The following is a 19,268-nucleotide window of genomic DNA, read 5'->3' as shown; positions in this document are numbered from 1 at the left end:
AGTGGATTCACAACTCAGCTCGAATTATAAATATAATTGTGCTTGTAATGGTGAGGAGAGCTACCTTTGAGGTTTCCTAGAAAAGAAGAGGAAAAACTTCAGATTTTTAGGGCTGTGGAAACAGATTTCAGCACAGAAAGAAAACCCAGTTTGAAAAATTATCATAACCATTACTCTAGTAGTGAAAGTAAAGGTTTTAAAATTATATAGTATCTTGGTTACTGGTTAAGGGCTCTGGCATCCCACAGATAATTCTCAGTTCAGGGCTTGTTAATATTAGGAATTCTGATAAAGGTATTATGATGTGCACTAATTACACACTTCCCCTTCTATGGCACTGTGACTACACTAGAATGACCCAGTTGTGAGAGTGTAATTTTCAGAAACAAATAAGAAAAAGAATTTCTGTAGGTCTACACATGGAATAACAACTGGCTAATCCCCATAGAGTTGGTCTGTAATACAGCTAGTTAATATATTCAAATTCATAGCCAGATACACTGATAGGAATTCTTAGCAAGAGCTCAAATCTCAGTTTGTTTGTGGGGCAGCTCCTTAAACTTCAGAATTTCAAATGAACAATAGATACTTGCTCTGATTTATTTTGTTTTTGTCTCTGGCATGAAAACAAGAACTGAGTTTGGTTCCACATCTGATAATATCTATCCAGTTCACTACCCAGAAGCTTACAAGCACATTTCCTTGTTAGCCACCCATATGAATGTTCCTCGTATTGCAAAAATTCCTTCCTCTTTGATCATTTTAAAAAAGTGACGTGTTGGCTGGGCACGGTGGCTCACACCTGTATTCCCAGCACTTTTGGAGGCTGAGGTGGGTGGATCACCTGAGGTCAGGAGTTCAAGACCAGCCTGGCCAACGTGGTGAAACCCTGTCTCTACTAAAATTACAAAAATTAGCTGTGCGTGGTGGCGAGCACCTGTAATCTCAGCTACTTGGGAGGCTGAGGCAGGAGAATCGTGAGAGGCAGAGGTTGCAGTGAGCTGAGATCGTGCCACTGCACTCTGGCCCAGGCGATAAAACTCCGTCTCAAAAAAAAAAAAAAAGTTATGTGTTAAGAGGATTTAAAATCTGAAGTATTTATATTTTTAGTCCTGAGACTGTTACTTATTTTAGATAACTAAACAAAATTATTTTCCCAAAAATAGAAATAACCTCCTTACCCCCTCTACTGACTGCAAGTAAAACTTTGACAGTATAGGATATTTTATATTTATTTATTCATTTTTTTAAATAGAGGGTCTCACTCTGTAGTCCAGGCTGGAGTGCGGTGGCACGATCATAGCTCACTGCAGCCTTGAACTTCTAGGTTTAAGCAATCCTCTCTCTTCAACCTCCCAAGAGTCTGGAATCACAGGCATGCACCACCACGCCCAGCTAATTTTTGTATTTTTTGTAGGGACGGGATCTCACTTTGTTGCCCAGGCTGATCTAGAACTCCTGGTTTCACGCAATCCTCCTTCCTCAGCCTCCCAAAGTGCTGAGATTATAGGTGTATGTGAGCCACCACACCTGGCCTAGAAAAGTATAAGAAAATATTAATCACATAATCTCACTACCCATTGATGATTTAACATCTAGTAGATACATATGTATAAATTTTAAAAGGGTTATATTATATAATTACTTTGTTATTCTTGTTTTCCACTTAATATACTTAAGATATCTTTCAAAATCACTAAATACAGGAACATAGTATGTCATCTTTTAGTAGCCTCATTGTATAGCTAACTCCCTTAATGGCTACTGAAATTGTACATTCATCTTCATTATGTCATGTAAGAAAAAATTTTAAAAGTTTTCAGACCTTGTAGTCAGTGTTTTTAGGGAATTGATAGACTGTCTAATCAATATAACAAGCATCTGATTGGTTCATTTTTAAACTCAGTACTTAAATGTCTGGCTGAAGTAAACTGTTAGAATTTATTCGTGTAACTTTTATTTTCATTAGCTGATACTTTGTATCAATTTTACTAATTAGTCAAGATTTTAACACTTTTTAAAAAAAAGTTGTGATGTAATTTCACTTGGCGTTTTTATAACTTATAGTAATTTTATATATTTATAACTTTTCCTTAAAATTATAAATAGTAATGAGCCTTATGATTACAGGTGTCCCTGGTATGTACATACTTAAATGGAATTCAGCAAATAAATGACTAACTGGATTTTGCTTCAGATTTGCTAGATTGAATAACTCTTAGGCACCTATTCCTAAATTCACTGGAGTATCTATTTTTCAAGTCATGAACACTTTTTTTTTTAAGCATCGTAATTCCCAGTAAAAGAGCTAGTTTTTGTTGGTCATTTCTCCCATTAAATGACATCATATGTCACCTGTTGATCCATGGATGCATGAGTAGTAGTAGATGTTTGCTGTAGTTGACAGCTAGGTGTGCTGTGTGTGGTGTGACTTTGTCTTGAATATTCTTTTGATAGGATCGTGTTCCTTAATGTAGTGCATGCTGTCTTTGAAATAATCCTGAACTCCCTTGTCTAGCCCTATTTAAACCATCTTGCTTGTTTCCCTTTCATCACTGTTTCTTTTCTCACCCCTTCTCAAGCTGACTGAATCTTCTGATGAGGTAACAAAATAGCCTTTGCCCCTCATAGTTCCTTGTTCCTTCCCATTCCTCTAACTGCATAAGGTCATTAACACTAACCACCTCTCTCACAGTCTGGATTTGGCTTACCTTTCTTGCTGATACTTAGCGCAACATGATTTCATGTTTTCATTGCCAAAACAATTTTTTTCCAAATTGATGATATTAAAAAAAGTATAGTAATAAGAATTAAAATTGTAGGCTGTAAATGAATATGCATTTTATGTCATTTCAATGAAAAAATAGATGCCTTTAATACGGAGAACTTCTCTTGTGTGGTTGCCGTATGGGGCTCTATCACTTCGGCATCACATTAGCTGCCCAGCAAGCAAGACCAGTGCCCCTACTTTTAATTTGGCAAGTGAACCTTAAAAATAATCGATTAAAAATTCTTACCCAGAGTCAAGATGAAAATCATCTTTTCACTCTGGAGAAAAACAGCTCCTTACTGGACTGAGGCTATCAGACGTAGACTTGGGTCATCGCTGGAAGAAACGTAGAAAGCAGCACAGCTCCGAGGTCCTTTTTCCTCAGATGTCTGAATATGGCTTTCTCCTCAGAGCAGATTGCCTGGCAGTCATCATCCCTCCTGTCTGTCTCCAGCCCGGCTGCTCATGCAGTGTCTCCAGCTTCTTGCATTTGCTGTGTTATGTGGTTTTTGAGTAATCTTAACATATAGCTGACGGCATTACTGAGTAACTTGGGACATTTTCATAGCTCTACCATATTAATTCACCTGTCCTTCAAAAGCATCTGAGTTTAGCATTTGACCTGCTTTTGACTTTGGCATTTGATTCTTTTCCAGGCTGCAGCCATGACTCCACCAGAGGAGGAATTGAAGAGAATGGGCTCCCCAGAGGAAAGAAGGCAGAACTCCGTGTCAGACTTCCCACCCCCTGCTGGCCGGGAATTCATTTTGCGCACCACTGTGCCGCGCCCTGCTCCCTACTCCAAAGCTCTGCCTCAGCGGATGTACAGTGTTCTCACCAAAGAGGACTTTAGACTTGCAGGTGCCTTTTCATCAGATACCTCCTTCTTCTGATTCTTTCAGCATTACTCGTTGGTGGCTTCCGTGACAGTGCTGCCTCCTCCTGCGGGAGGGAAGGTACCAGGGAGAACCTGGGAGGTCCTGGAGAGGGCCCTGTCCAGTTGGGTGATCAGGAATCAAACCAGCGTCAGAAAGACTTCCCAGCACTAAGCTTGAGCTCTGTTGTTTCATGGAGGAGGCAGCAAGAATGGGCTTGAGCTGTTGAGAGATTTCTGCCCTAGAGATGGCCTTTGTATATGGGGGGAAACACAAACACATCCGACACTCTCTGTCCTCACCCTGGCGGGATGGTGTTCATCGCGTTCTCTTCTATGACGGGCCTCTAGGCTAGCGGTTACATTTGTGGTCTGTGCAAACACTTCGTGGTTCTATATATCAGCAGCAAGTGTGCAAAATAAAGGACCTGTTAACTCAGAATTCTGGATATTTTGGTGGTAGCTTCTAGTCCCAGAATCTGTGTTTTTAAAATACTACATGACATTCTGTCTATTCAGTCACCTGGTGGTCATCTTTCTTGTACTAATTAACTGTTGATAAGCATTTTGAATATTCTAGGAGAAAGCCTATAATTTCATATAGTTTCTCTTTTTCATGTAACTGTAACCTAAATGTATTACTTCTGATAAAACTATATATCAAATGTCACTGCAAATTAGTTTTATATCTATCTTGTGAGATTTGTCTTACTTATTTTCCTTTTGGTTGCCATGTAAGTTATCACCCTGAAAGTCGTCTCCCTTCCCTTCTCTTGCTGTACAGCATGCATTCCTTTTTTGTGGTTGCTGGCTGGGTACTGTATTTAATGAAGTAGAGAATAGCACTTGCAGAAATACAGTCTTGGTACCTAGAGACTGTCATGCAGATGGTATAATTTGGTGTATGTGCTAATGCACTGAACAGAGGATTATTTTAACACACTATTTTGCTTTTGTATTTTAGTTAAAATAATCGATGGGGACGTGTAGCCCCCTGTGTGAGGATGACATCACCACATTTCTAGTTTCATGGAGCTCAAGATGTCTTGTGTCTGTGTCGCTAGATGGCCTCTGCTTGGTAATCTTAAGTTATTTTTAGGCCTAAAATTCCCACTTCAATCCAAAGTAAAAATGGTTATACTGAAGCATAAACCTTGCCTGTGTAATTTTAAAGAATTAATAGAGCTGTGCAAATTATTTTATTTTTTGTAAAAAAAAAAAAAATACATATCTCTATATATAATGTGTGTGACACACGCACACGTCTCTGTGTATGTGAAGTAGGGGAGGCCCTGGGGGATGACCTCCCAGCCTTGATGATGCTTTTCTCTATGCCGCTGGACTTCATTCTTACTGGTCCACGCAGATGCAGGCGGCCTGAGGCCAGCGCTGGACCAAGGAGAAGATGGTTCCTAAGGACAGAGTTTGTCTGTTTTCTAACAAAGAAAAATTCTACAAAGGAGAGGCTGGGTGTTACAAAGGCATTGTGAATCTAATAAAAGGAAAGTGTCGCTTTCTGTGGCGTTTCTCTCATTTTCTCCTGCTGAGGCATTTCATTCTCATTTCACGTAGTTTTGTGTTGTCTCAGCTCTAATGTTTGCAGCCTGCTGAGCCTAACAAGGCAGTGGTCTCAAGAACATTCTTTGTGCCTTTTTAAAGTACTCCATTTTATTTTTATTATAGTTATATATTTACTTCACAGATATTTTTAAGTACCCACTTTGTGTCAGGTACAGTACAAGCAATGAAGATAAAACAGAAACCAAAACACACTCCCTTACAGGGAAAACTGACACCACGTTGCCACAAAATGTTGAGTATAGTCAACTCCGCCGTGTGGATCGGAGGGCCTGCATTTATCCTACAAATAATTGAATGTAATCCTACATTCGTGTATTCATTGGCAGTACGGAGTAATAAATGCAGCAGTATCATAAAGTGTTGTAGGAAAGGTTCTTCACCCAGGCTTTGGGGATCAGGAAAATTACCCCAGAGGATGTGATTTCGGGATTGAGACCAGAAGCTGAGTAGGTGCTTGGGAAAGCATGAGGGGCGGGTGGGAAATGGCTTGCAGAGAACCAGGCGCTCCTCTAGCCCTGTGTGCAACGAAATCACGATTTTCATTGTGAAGTACTTTATTTCTCCACCTCCTCAATCTGGTCTCGGCTGTGTCTTTCTTTGGTCAACAGACAGAGACTTAACAAGTCCTTGCACACTGGGGCTTGCCCTCCCTTCTTGCCAGGAGCCTGGAGGCCACTGTGAAGAAGCTCGCTCTAGGGTGAGAGTTGGGGCAAAAGGTAACTGACAGGAGGGGACGGAAAGCATATTACAAGCAGAGGAACGGAATGGGCAAAATCACAGAAATAAGGGAAATGGTCGATTTGGGGAGCAGCCAGCCTTTCTATTTGGCTGAAGTATGGTATCTAGAGTGGAAAGGGGCAAGAAATGAAGATGGTGAGGTGAACTAAGGCAAGACCAAGAAGTTCGGGGGAAGCCGCAGCTCTCAGTTAGTTAGGGCTTTGCCTTTGGGGCAGTAGTGAGTCACTGAAGGGTTTTGTGCAGGGGAGTGACATGAGGGGTTTTAGAAAGGCCACACTCTGGCAGGAGAGGAGAGGCTAAGAGAGTACACAGCTGTCCTAGATCTTGAGCGGAACTGTCTGCTCCTTAGAAGGAAGGTGGCGATTAGAGTGTTTTTCATCCTGTGTGCCTGAGACTGTGCTCCTAAGAGGCGCACATGCTTGTGAAATGGCCTCTCTGGGGCCCTCCCCCCCCCCATCCATTCCTATACCACTGGAACAATTCAGATTTTTCTTCAAGTTGGAGTATTTTAAAACCCTAAGCATTTATGTTTATATTTCATTCATTAGTCCAGCCAATGTTTATTCAGTACCTGCTATGTGCCAGGTACTGTTCTAGGCATCAGGGAGACAGCAGTGACGAGAACGTGGCAGACCTGGTGCTCAGGAAGCTTACTGTACGGGACATCAAGTGTCAACAGCTGGTCTAGGGAGGGAGTCTGCCTTCTAGGAGGTGATAAGGGAGGGCTTACGACATTTGGTGGTGACATTTGGGCAGAGACTGAAGTGAGGAAGCAGTTCTGTATATCGATGACTAGGAGAAGATTGCAGACAGGGACTGGCCAATGAAAAGCCTGAGGCAGGGGTGTACCTGGCACATGGGAAGCACAGAAGGAAGGCCAGTGTGGCTGGAGGGGAGTGAGGGGAAGAGGGGCAGGAAAGAAAGTTGCACACGTGCAAGGGCCAGATGCGTACAGCCGTAGGAGTTCAGATTTGTTTTCTTGACTAAGAAGGGAAGCCATTGGAGAGTTTGAACCAAGGAATGTCATGATGTGACATTTAAAAATCTCTTTGGGGCCGGGTGCAGTGGCTCGTGCCTATAATCCCAGCACTTTGGGAGGCTGAGGTGGGCGGATCACCTGTCAGGAGATTGAGACCATCCTGGCCAACATGGTGAAACCCCCCATCTCTACTAAAAATTTAAAAATTAGCTGGGCGTGGTGACGCCCACCTGTCCAGCTACTCTAGAGGCTGAGGCAGGAGAATTGCTTGAACCTGGGAGGCACAGGTTACAGTGAGCCGAGATCATGCCACTGCACTCCAGCCTGGGCAACAGAGTGAGACTCTGTCTCAAAAAAAGAAAAAGAAAGAAAAAAAAATCCCTTTGGCCACTGTGTGGTGAATACACTGCAGAGGCTGGGGTGGAAGTAGTGAAACTAGTGGGAAGAGGGGAGGTGAGAGCACTCTGGACTGGTGTGGTAGCCACGGAGCGTAAAAGGGATCGGAGATGATACAGATCTTGAAGGTGGAATGCGCAGAATTTACCAGTGGATTCAGTGAGGGTCTGAGAGTCAAGGATGACTTGAAGGTTTGGGACTTGAGTGAATGATGCTGTCATTTACTACAATGGGGAAGACAGGGAAGAGCAAGTTGTGGGGCTGCTGGGAGTGATGACCTCGAGCTTAGGGCATGTTAATTTTGAGAGGTTTATTAGATGGCTGTGGTGGCCAGCCTCCTGCCCCCAACTCACACCCTGTGGAGCCCCCCAACCCCACACCCATTGTACCAGGGTTAGTCTCTGACCAACAGAACATGGAGGAAGTGTTGGAATGTCACTCCCAAGGTTAGGTTATAGGAGCCATTGCAACTTCTGTTTTGGTTCCTAAAGAGAGGCCCACATGGTGCGGAATGGAAGGTCCCTGCCAACAGCCACATGAGTGAACTTGGAAGTGGATTCTCCCAGCCTGCAGGTAACTGCAGCCTCAGGAGGAACCTTGGGCCTGCACTACCAGCTAAGCCACTCCCAGATGACTAACTCTCAGAAACTGTGTAAGAGGTGTATTTTCAACTGCTAAATTTGGGGGTAATTTATTCGGCAGCAATAGATAACTAATACCCAAGTGGTTGGCTATGCAAGTTTGGAGCTTAAGGAAAGGGTTAGGGCTTATAATATAATAAATTGGGAAACTTAGATAATACTTAAGCCAGGGACAGTATGAGGTCACCCAAGCAGAAGAGGTCTGGGGATTGAACCAGAGAGGAAGAGAAGGACAAGGACCGGCAGAAAAGATGAGAAGAAATAGTTACTGAGGCAGAAGGAAAACCAAACGTGATGTCTTAGAAGCTAAGAGAAAACATACTTCAAGAGGGCAGGAATTGATAAACTGTGTCAAATGCCACTGAGATAACAAGATGAGGACTAAGAGGCGACTGTTGTGTCTGTCTATGCAGAGGAGCAAATGCATCCAGAGAGAGGCAAATACTTCTTACTGGGAAAGAATAGAGAAGGGCCTGCCTTGAGGGCGGTCTGGGAAGGTCAGTACCCCTTTGCTAGCAGGGTGGGTGCCCTTAAAACTTCTGCCCCAAGCCAGTTGCGGTTTCAGTTTCTTGCACTGCTCCTTGCCAGGCATTGGTGGGCAGGATGTGGAAGGGGAGAAGGTCATGAAGCAGCCGCCAGTTTGCCTCAGTCCGGCCGGTGGCCCTGTCTACTGCCCTGGTCCCTACTGCCAGCTCCTTTCTTCTGGGCACACTGTAACAGATAGGGGTGGGTGGGTGGATGGATGCCTCGATGCCTCTCTGGCAAAAGGGGCCACACTCTTGTGTTTAAATCTTCTGGCCTCTAATTTACAGCCATCGGGCATCATGAGACTACGCTTGAGAATATTAGCTCCCGGAAGCCCAAGGACTCTGCCACTGGCATTTCTCTGGTTCTCAAAAGTGGGACTTGGCTAGTTCTTGTAGCACAAACTCAAGCTACTTCATCTAAGCACAACTTCTCTGCCAACTCTATGGGCAGAGACTGAACTCTTCCCCTGGCAGCTTGTAATGTCTGACAGGTGGTCATGGATAGATCCCTCCAAAGTGAACAGTGCCTCCTCCTGCAGGAAGCGTTCTTGGCCTTAGCTTAGCAGCCAAGGATGCAGCTGAACCAGAAGACCGCCAACTTGGGACCCCACCCAGAGAGGGTGGGGACGTGGCCCAGCCCCTCAGGGTTGGGGCCCTGCCACCATCCCACCCCCAAGCGCCATGACAGGAGCGTTGCGCGACCTGTGCTCTGGGATGGCCCCTCCTCTTCAGCATGTGCCCCAAAATGGGATGGTGTCCCAGGAAGCGGTCCCCGTCCCTCACTCATCCAGGAGTCTCCCCGCCTGCCTGTTTGCTGGGCCAGGGCCTTGCCTTAAACAGCCTCCTCTACAGACACCTTTGCTTCCATTAAACTTTGCTTCAGAAAGGTGGCCTCGGCTGTGGACAGAGGCCAGTCCGACCTGGGTAATCAGTGGTGGGACACCATCAAAGCTCTTCCAAAGCCCCCAGCCACAGGACGATTTGAGTAAATAATGACTTGTCCATGCTGTTTGTTCACATTCCTCTTTCTCGGCCCTATTTTGGCCCCAAACACTATTTTTGCCCATGTTACATAACAAGGGAACCGCATTCTTAGTAACGCACTGTCACTCTGCTGTGTTATCTTGCCTATATGAAAAAATGAATTATTTTTAGAGTGTGAATTTCCCAAACATCCTCAACTATTCTGGGATTGAAGTCACAACATCATGAAGGGAGTGTGATGGTGGGAGGCCCAGCCTTCTCTGTGGCTGTGGCTGAGTCCCACCCAAGGGCTTCCGTTGCCACGGAGCCTGGGTGGGGACATGCCCTATCCTGCCCTGTCCCAGTGGCAGGTGACTGTCTCTGCACAGGGCTTTCCACTGACAGCAGGGGACTCCGGAGCCTAGGAATACTCTTCATTGATTTTCTTGACTCCTGTTGTTACTTTGGGGGAAAAAATGCAAGCAATGGCCTGTCCTCTTAGAGACTCAAGTAAGAGGCTGAAATCGCCACTGGGGGTTAGTCCAGGCGAGCAAACCACCCTGAATAAGTGTGTTGGCTCCCTCCCTGCCACCGAGGGACATGGTAAGAAGGCTTCCCCGACACAGGTGCTAGCAGGGTTAATGTTATCCCATCAGTAAAGCAAACCTTTCCAAAACGGTCAGGGGTTTCAGGCCTTGCCATCTGGCTGGGGAGCCAAACATGTTTTTTTGTGTGTGTTTATCAGCTCCCCAGCTGTGTCCTGGTAGACAGCTGCTCCCAGGAGCTGGCATAGAAGCAAAACTGCAGGAAAAGCTGACCCACTCCAGGTGTGTGGAAGCTGCTGGCAGGAGCCCAGCAAGGATCCACCTGGGTTGTAATGGAAACAATGCAACCAAAAATGCTTGAGTGAGCTGGGATAGATGTGGCCACACCACTGAAGATTCCATCTGAGACCTCTGCAAATATCCAAATTGTGTATGTTCTTAGAGCAGATCATTTTCTCACAAGTAAATAAAATCTGTGTTAAGTAGAAATTATGAGTGGCCCATTCCCCTGCTACCTACTTAACTTTTCCTTTCTTCTGTGTGATCTGACGGAGAGAAAAGACAAAAGCTATGTTGGGTCACTTCTTAGGACAGAACTTGGCAAAATGGCCATAGAGCTGATTTAGGGGATACATTTTCAATTAGGAGATAGGTTTTCAAATATGAATTCTAGTTTTTCAAATTTGAACTCTGTCAGACATGGTAGAGAGCTACTGATAAATTTGGCAAAAGATATGCAAGGTTTCCAGAGAGAAAATCATGAATCTTTATTGAAAAAGAATGAAAAGACATTAAGTTGAGAATGTCAGTATTGCCATTGTTATATTATTTTGGTGACATACCCTTGTTCTTGTATAGAAAGATAAGGTACCCTAAAGATGTCCATTCTCCCCACAATGACATATAATTCCAAACAAAATCACCAACATTGTTTTTTGGTGTTTGTTTTTGGTGGAATTAGAATAGTTGAATCTGAATTGTATCTAGAAGTGCAAAAGGCCATGAACCACCAAGCAATTCTTGAAGAATAGGGTCATGGATATTGCTCTATAAGATAGTTAGTCTTAGTAATGCTGTACTATACAAGAGTATGGTACTACCCTATGATCCAGCAATCCCCCCCCCCCCCCCGCAGGGTGTCTAACCAAAGGAAAGGAAATCAGCATATTAAAGAGATGATCTGCACTCCCATGTTTATTGCAGCAGTGTTCACAACAGCTAAGATGTGGAATCAACCAAAGTGTCCATCGGCAGATGAATGGATTAAAAAAAATGCCGTGCATGGCCTGGCATGGTGGCTCATACCTATTATCCCAGCACTTTTGGAGGCCAAGGTGGGTGGATCGCTTGCGGTCAAGAGTTCGAGACCATCTTGGACAACATAGTAAAACCTCGCGTCTACTAAAAATACAAAAATTAGCTCAGCGTGTTGGCACATGCCTGTTATCCCAGCTACTCGGGAGGCTGAGGTATGAGAATCCTTTGAACCCAGGAGACAGAGGTTGCAGTGAGCTGAGATTGCACCACAGCACTCCATGCCTGGGTGACAGAGGCAGACTCTGTCTCAAAAAAAAAAAAAAAAAAAAAAAAAAAACCATGGTGTACATACACAATGGAATACTATTCAGTGATTTTAAAAAAAGAATGAAATCCTGTGATTTGGGACAACATACATGAACAGAGAGGATATAATGTTAAGTGAATAAGCCAGGCACAGAAGAACAAATACCACATGCTCTCACTCATAACAGGTATCTGAAGAAGTTGATATCATAGAAGTGGAGAGTAGAATAGTAGTTACCAGAGGCTGGGGAGGTGGGGGGGGGGGGGGCAGGGGGAAATGGAAAGAAGTCGGTTAATGGGTACAAAGTTACAGTTAAATACAAGAAATAAGTTCTGCTGTTTTATTGCACAGTAGGGTGACTATAGTTAACAATACTGTATTGTTTATTTCAAAATAGCTAGAAGAGAGGATTTTGAATATTCTTACCACAAAGAAATGACAAGTGTTTTATTGGGGGAACCCGCCCCCAATATTTCAACGTAGGTTCTTTCTATTTTCCATAAGTGTTGGCCAGCTGAGAAATAAAGAGAGACAGTACAGAGAGAGGAATTTTACAGCTGGCCACCAGGGGTGACATCACATATCGGTAGGACCGAGATGCCCACCTGAGTCTCAGACCAGCAAGTTTTTATTAAGGGTTTCAAAAGGGGAGGGGGTGTAAGAACAGGGAGTAGGTACAAAGATCACATGCTTCCAAGGGCAAAAAGCAGAACTACTAATAAGGGTCTAACTAAGATCACAAGGCAGAGGGCAAAAGCAAAACTACTGATAAGGGTCTATGTTCAGTGGTGCACGTATTGTCTTGATAAACATCTTAAATAACAGAAAACAGGGTTCGAGAGCAGAGAAGCGGTCTGACCACAAATTTACCAGGGCAGAGTTTTTCCCCACCCTGGTAAGCCTGAGGGTACTGCAGAAGACCAGGACGTGTCTCAGTCCTTATCTCAACTGCATAAGACAGACATTCCCAGAGCTGCCATTTATAAACCTCCCCACAGGAATGCATTTCTTTCCCAGAGTATTAATATTCCTTGCTAGGAAAATAATGTAGCGATATCTCTCGTACTTGCACATCCGTTTATAGGCTCTCTGCAAAAAGAAAAATGTGGCTCTTTTTGCCCAGCCCCGCAGGCAGTCAGACCTTATGGTTGTCTTCCCTTGTTCCCTTTTAAAAATCGCTGTTACTCTGTTCTTTTTCAAGGTGCACTGATTTCATATTGTTTGTACACACATTTTACAATCAATTTGTACAGTTAACACAATTATCACAGTAGTCCTGAGGTGATGTACATCCTCAGCTTATGAAGATAACAGGACTAAGAGATTAAAGACAGGCATAAGAAATTATAAAAGTATTATTTGGGAACTGATAAATGTCCATGAAATCTTCACAATTTATGTTCCTCTACTGTGGCTCCAGCCAGTCCCTCCATTCAGGGTCCCTGACTTCCTGCACAGTGTTTGAGGTGATGGATATGCTCATTACCCTGATTTGATTAGTACATAATATATACTTGTATGAAAACATTACACTGTACCCCATAAATATGTACAATTCTTATGGTCAATTAAAAGCAAAAGCTCAGGCTGCACATGGTGGCTCACACCTATAATCTCAGCACTTTGGAAGGCTGAGGTAGGAGAATCACTTGAGCCTAAGAGTTCAAGGCCAGCCTGGGCAACATAGTGAGACCCCGTCTCTATAAAAAGAAAATAGTAAAAATGGCTGGGTACAGTGGCTCAAGTCTGTAACCTTAGCACTTTGGGAGGCCGAAGCAGGTGGATTTATTGAGCCCAGGAGTTTGAGTCCAGTCTAGGTAAACCCTGTCTCTACAAAAAATAGCAAAATTAGCTGGATGTGGTAATGCATGCTTATGGTCCCAGCCACTTGGGAGGCTGAGCCCAGGAGGTCCAGGCTCAGTGAGATGTGATCGTGCCACTGCACTCCAGCTGGGGTGACAGACTGACACCTGTCTAAAAAACGGAAAGATTAGCCAGGCTTGGTGGCATGTACCTGCCGTCTCAGCTACTTGAGAGGCTGAGGTTGCAGTGAGCTGAGATTGCACTGCACTCCAGCCTCAGTGACAGAGGTAGACCCTGTCTCAAAAAAGAGCAGTTTAAAAAAAAAAAAAAAAAAAAAAAAAAGCGTGGCACTGACTTAAAGTAGTCCAATAGAAAAGATAGAGAGTTCAGAAGCAGACCTGTCCATATAAGGAAACTTGAGTTTTGATAGAGACAGCAAGGCAGATCAGTGGGAAAAGACGGAATAGTTAATAAACCTCTCATACAAGGATGAGAAGTTATCCTTGTATCCCAAGAGGAAAACTAAAATTGGATCCCAATATCACTCCCTACTCAAGAATCAATTTCTGGTAGACTAAATACTGTTCTGTAAAACACAAATACATAAAACATTTAGAATATTATGTAGGAAAGTAGCTTTAAAATTCCAAAGTAGGGAGGTCTTCTTTTTTTTTTTTTTTTTTGAGACGGAGTCTGGCTCTGTCTCCCAGGCTGGAGTGCAGTGGCCGGATCTCAGCTCACTGCAAGCTCCGCCTCCCGGGTTTACGCCATTCTCCTGCCTCAGCCTCCCGAGTAGCTGGGACTACAGGCGCCCGCCACCTCGCCTGGCTAGGTTTTTGTATTTTTAGTAGAGACGGGGTTTCACCGTGTTAGCCAGGATGGTCTCGATCTCCTGACCTCGTGATCCGCCCGTCTCAGCCTCCCAAAGTGCTGGGATTACAGGCTTGAGCCACCGCGCCCGGCTGGGAGGTCTTCTTAAATAAATACAAAAGAATTATGAACCGTAAAGGAAACACAAAGAATATGAACCACAAAGGAAAAGATGGATACATTTGACTCCATTAATATTAAGGACTTCTGTTTAACAAAGAAAATACAGAACGAGGCCAGGCGCAGTGGCTCACGCCTGTAATCCCAGCACTTTGGGAGGCCGAGGTGGTGGATCATGAGGTCAGGAGAGTGAGACCATCCTGGCTAACACGGTGAAACACCGTCTCTACTAAAAAAAATAGAAAAAAATTAGCCAGGCACGGTGGTGGGCACCTGTAGTCCAAGCTACGCAGGAGGCTGAGGCAGGAGAATGGCGTGAACCCAGGAGGCGGAGCTTGCAGTGAGCCGAGATCGTGCCACTGCACTCCAGCCTGGGCGACAGAGCAAGAGTCCATCTCAAATAAAAAAAAAAAAGAAAAAGAAAAAAAGAAAAGAAAATACAGAGTGAGAAAAGACAAGCTACAGACTAGGAAAATAAATTTGCACCTAGACAAGCAATATGGATTATTGTGCAGAACAGACTTTACAATCCCTCCCTTGAATCAGTAAGAAAAGACTAAAAACTTAATAGCAAACTACACGTATACACCCACAGATAGGAACAGGTCTGTCATAGAAGAGGAAAGAGGAGTGAGCAAAACACATAGGATAAATTTCAACCTCATTAGTATTTTGAAAAATGCAAATCAAAATCATGAGACACTATTTCACACATACCAGATGGGCACACATTTTGAAGTTAGACAATATTCAAATGTTGACAAGGATTCTGAGCAACAGGAACTCATTTTCATTGCTGGCAAGACTGCAAATTGGTTCAACTTTGGAAAATAATTTTGCATTACCTAAAAGGTTTGAACAAATACACACCCTACAGTGCAGTAACTCTGCTCCTGGGATGTACTTTAGGGCAGTGGTCCCTAGACCAGCAGCATCAGTATCACGGGAACTTGTTAGAAATGCAAATTCTCCAGCCGCTAGACTTACTGAGCCAGAAACTCTAGGGCTGGGGCCCAGCAACCTGGGTTTCAGCAAGCCTTTCAGGTGACTGATGCACATCCAAGTGTGGGAAATGTTTGCACACATGGACACCAGGAGACATGAACAGCCATGTTCACAGCAGCACTTTAGAGAAATCACAGACTGGAAACTGATGTCCTTCAACAGTGGAAAGGATAATTATTTTTTATCAGACAATAGTGAAAAGAAATGAACTACTATTATTACACTTATTGGCATGGTGCGTATGTATCACAAACGTAAAATTGAGTGGCAGAAGCATGTCACAGGGGCATATATGCAGTACAATTTCATTATCTGAAGGTCAAAAACAAGTAACTCAACAATAACCTGTTTAGGAATATGCACATATGTGGCACTCCCATAAAGAAAAGCAAGGGGCTGCTTTCCACACAACTCAGGAGAGTGAGTGTTTACAGGGAGGGAAAGGGAACGTACTTGGGTGGCAGGGGACCAGGTTTAAAGGCAGAGGGAATGCTCATTTTTTAAGATAGGTGGGAGGTACACTGCTGTTCATTTTACTATTTAAAAAAAATAGTTCAGGCCAAGCGCAGTGGCTCACGCCTGTAATCCTAGCACTTTGGGAGGCTGAGGCTGGTGGATCATTTGAGGTCAGGAGTTTGAGACCAGCCTGGCCAACATGGTGAAACCCCGTCTCTACTAAAAATACAAAAATTAGCCAGGCGTAGTGGCGCACGCCTGTAATCCCAGCTACTCAGGAGGCTGAGGCAGGAGAATCACTTGAGCCTGGGAGGCAGAGGTTGTAGTAAGCCAACATGGCGCCACTGCACTCCAGCCTGGGTGACAGAGTGAGACTCTGTCTCAAAAATAAATAAATGAAATAAAATAAAAATAGTATATATTTCTATTGGCCTGGCACGGTGGCTCAAGCCTGTAATCCCAGCACTTTGGGAGGCCGAGACAGGCGGATCACGAGGTCAGGAGTTCGAGACCATCCTGGCTAACACGGTGAAACCCTGTCTCTACTAAAAAATACAAAAAGCTAGCCGGGCGAGGTGGCTAGTACCTGTAGTCCCAGCTACTCGGGAGGCTGAGGCAGGAGAATGGCGTAAACCCGGGAGGCGGAGCTTGCAGTGAGCTGAGATCCGGCCACTGCACTCCAGCCTGGGTGGCAGAGCCAGACTCCGTCTCAAAAAAAAAAAAAAAAAAAAAAAAAAAAAGTATGTATTTCTATCCTAATGTGGGACTAAAAGTTTCCATCACAGAAGATACAGGATTGCATTGTCGAGTGGTCAACGCAAAGGCTGCAGCCAGCCCGTCGAGCCTAAGGCCTGAGTCTGAGGGGCCATCTGGGAGCCGCCAGCTGGTCTGGCTTATGCAGACTGGCAGCAGCTTGCATAGTGATGGGGACAATTCTGGATCTTACAGCCGGGTTTGAAGGCATGAGTTCGGGAGGATGAGGGAACTCGGAGTCCCACTTCTGCCTCTCCACCCTGGGCCTCAGTGGGGCCTTCCCTTTGGCCACCTGACCTCGCCGGCCCCTTTGTGTCTCCTCTCCTCCCAGTAGGTAAGAGCTTTAGCCAGGGCCTGAGTGGAGGACAGAAGCCAATTTCCAATTTATGAGAAGTTGTATAACACCGCAGTTTTATTGTGTATGTCTTGTGTGTATCTTTATATGTATGTGTGGGTACACACACACAACAAAAAAAGGATATTTATGGTTGTGAGTGCTAATTTTTTAAAACTTTATTTCATTGACATGAGCATTTAGGAAAGTCATCTGTCTTTATAAAAAAATCCTTTTAACGGCCGGGCATGGTGGCTCAAGCCTGTAATCCCAGCACTTTGGGAGGCCGAGACGGGCGGATCACGAGGTCAGGAGATGGAGACCATCCTGGCTAACCTGGTGAAACCCCGTCTCTACTAAAAAATACAAAAAACTAGCCGGGTGAGGTGGCGGGCGCCTGTAGTCCCAGCTACCCGGGAGGCTGAGGCAGGAGAATGGCGTAAACCCGGGAGGCGGAGCTTGCAGTGAGCTGAGATCCGGCCACTGCACTCCAGCCTGGGCGACAGAGGGAGACTCTGTCTCAAAAAAAAAAAAAAAAAAAAAAAAAATCCTTTTAACAAAATTTCCCTAAAATAATGACAGATGGTCAGTAGGTCATTCAGTCACATGACAGAGATTTAGCCTCTCAGTGACCAAACCCACCACTCTGGCAGCTGTGTGGAAGGGGGTTTAGGGAAGGCCAGGCTGGAGGTGTGGCTGTGGGAAGATGCCCCCTGGGGCTGCTGCTCTCCAGGTACATGGATGCTACTGTTTCTGGGAGTGACAGGTAGGCAAGTGCTGCAGAAACACGATCGTGTTCATCACTCGTTTCTCACAGGGCCTGCTGGCCTGCAGTAGTGGAAAGGATAAATTTCCTCTATGCAGCCACAGCTGCATATAGTACGGGAAAGAGCTGCAAGTCTTCTGGAACTCAGGAAGGGTGCCCTCCTTTTGGGATCCACCCATCCTTCAAGACCGAATCCGCAGGAGGTATTTATGCAAGGACTGGGGCTGACCCCACTGAGAAGGATTTAATGCATCCTCTCAACAAAAGACAGCCTTTTTCAACGACAGGAGGCTGGTCAGAGATCCTGCCATCTGGGCCCTTAGCAGATCTCAGTGTCTGAAACAAGCAGGCTTCTCAGGGAAACTTCAACCAGGCATTGTTTTTCACAGAAGGCTCACATTTGAAAGGAAGAGAATGGTATGTAAGTTCCAGGGGCACAGGGTTGGGTTCCAGGGTCAGGAGAAGCAGGGCACCCAGAGGAGCAAAAGGCACCGAACGCTGCAGACCCGTTATGTTCCCGACCCTCAGAGGGACAGACCCTTCCCTGCTGCAGCTTTTAGCTCCCACCAGGCGGGAAGGTGCTGGGCAGGGAACAAGGACTGTCTGTTTATCCCCAAACCTAGCTCTGAGCACATTTCCTGATTTGGAGGGAGGATGGGAGGAGGTGCTTCCACTGCAGGACTTGATCTGGAAAGCTGCTTTGGACCTCCTGACTTATCCGGCCGGGCGCCTTTGAAAACGCCAAGTTCTTACCAGGAATGATCAGCTGACTCAGTCATAGGGTTCTGGACAGCTTAGGATCCTCCGACCCTCGATTTCTTGATTTCAGCAGGAAGATAATTCTTTTGTTACCCTTCTCTAAAAGAATGGAAAATGTAATACTGCGTTTCCATGGAGGCCTCTAAAGAAAGATCATTCTCCTTTAGAAGAGCATCCAAAAAATTACACGCAAAACAAATCTTCTTTTGGCAGGACACCATTTAATCAGCTGGAAGATATTTATGCCTGTGCTTATAATTCTATGGCTTGTCGTGGGTAGGGAGAAGAGGAAGTTAGGAATCAAATGCTCCCTCATTTATGGGAGGAATGATTGGAAGACTCTGGGAAAACATCCTAAATTGTTAGGTTTGATATTTAGCCATCTTAGGTTCACTAGAAACAATAGTTTTCTTGTTAATAAAAATAACCATAAAAATAGAATAATAACAAGTAAGGGCAGAGATCATGTCAAGTAACTGTGAGGATGTATTTGGTCCCTCCGTTAGTCAGACTGATGAAACAGTCCATAGAGCAGATGCCTTAGCAGGAATTCTATAAATTCCCACTGAGCACTGGAATTGGTGTTTTTTTCTCAGCTACCCTGATTTGCTTCCTTTTAAAGATCCATGTGCTCTTGAGCCGTCCAGCAATACACCTATCAAAATGTTACCTGTTAGGTGCAAAGGCCTGGCCCATGGCTGCTCAGAATCAAGAGGGTTTGGGGGAGGTGGGAGTAGGATGCTGGATGAAAAATTTACCAATAAAATACTGGCATGGGCTCCAAAATGATGCCCCCCAGCAGGCCTGGAAGCCAGTGCCACCCA

The 19,268-nt window shown here is 44.7% G+C and overlaps 1 protein-coding gene and 1 long non-coding RNA gene across 4 annotated transcripts in view; one reads left to right on the top strand and one right to left on the bottom strand.

Annotated features, from left to right (window-relative positions):
* Nucleotides 1-5,578, top strand: part of RAB3GAP1 (RAB3 GTPase activating protein catalytic subunit 1) — a 112,875-nt gene extending 107,297 nt beyond the window's left edge. For 2 of the 3 annotated variants that reach the window (XR_004053204.1, XM_010367394.2), the window contains exon 24: nt 3,427-5,161. Coding sequence is in view for 2 of the 3 variants with exons in the window: in XM_010367394.2 (XP_010365696.1) it covers nt 3,427-3,663 (237 nt within the window). In the remaining variant the exon portion in view is untranslated. Of the gene's footprint in view, nt 1-3,426 lie in introns of all 3 variants that reach the window. The other variant, XM_010367401.2, reaches the window with a different exon arrangement.
* LOC104665546 lies at nt 2,813-18,734 on the bottom strand. The gene is made up of 3 exons (XR_748422.2): nt 18,178-18,734; nt 3,986-3,989; nt 2,813-2,823 (listed from the first exon to the last, which is right to left on the bottom strand). It is a non-coding gene; the product is annotated as an uncharacterized LOC104665546 (long non-coding RNA).
* Nucleotides 18,735-19,268: the final 534 nt, after the last annotated feature.

Source organism: Rhinopithecus roxellana, chromosome 14, assembly GCF_007565055.1.
Source record: "Rhinopithecus roxellana isolate Shanxi Qingling chromosome 14, ASM756505v1, whole genome shotgun sequence".
Classification (NCBI taxonomy): domain Eukaryota; kingdom Metazoa; phylum Chordata; class Mammalia; order Primates; family Cercopithecidae; genus Rhinopithecus; species Rhinopithecus roxellana.
The sequence above is the reverse complement of the archived record's forward strand: the minus strand, read 5'-3'. Positions and strand labels throughout refer to the sequence as shown.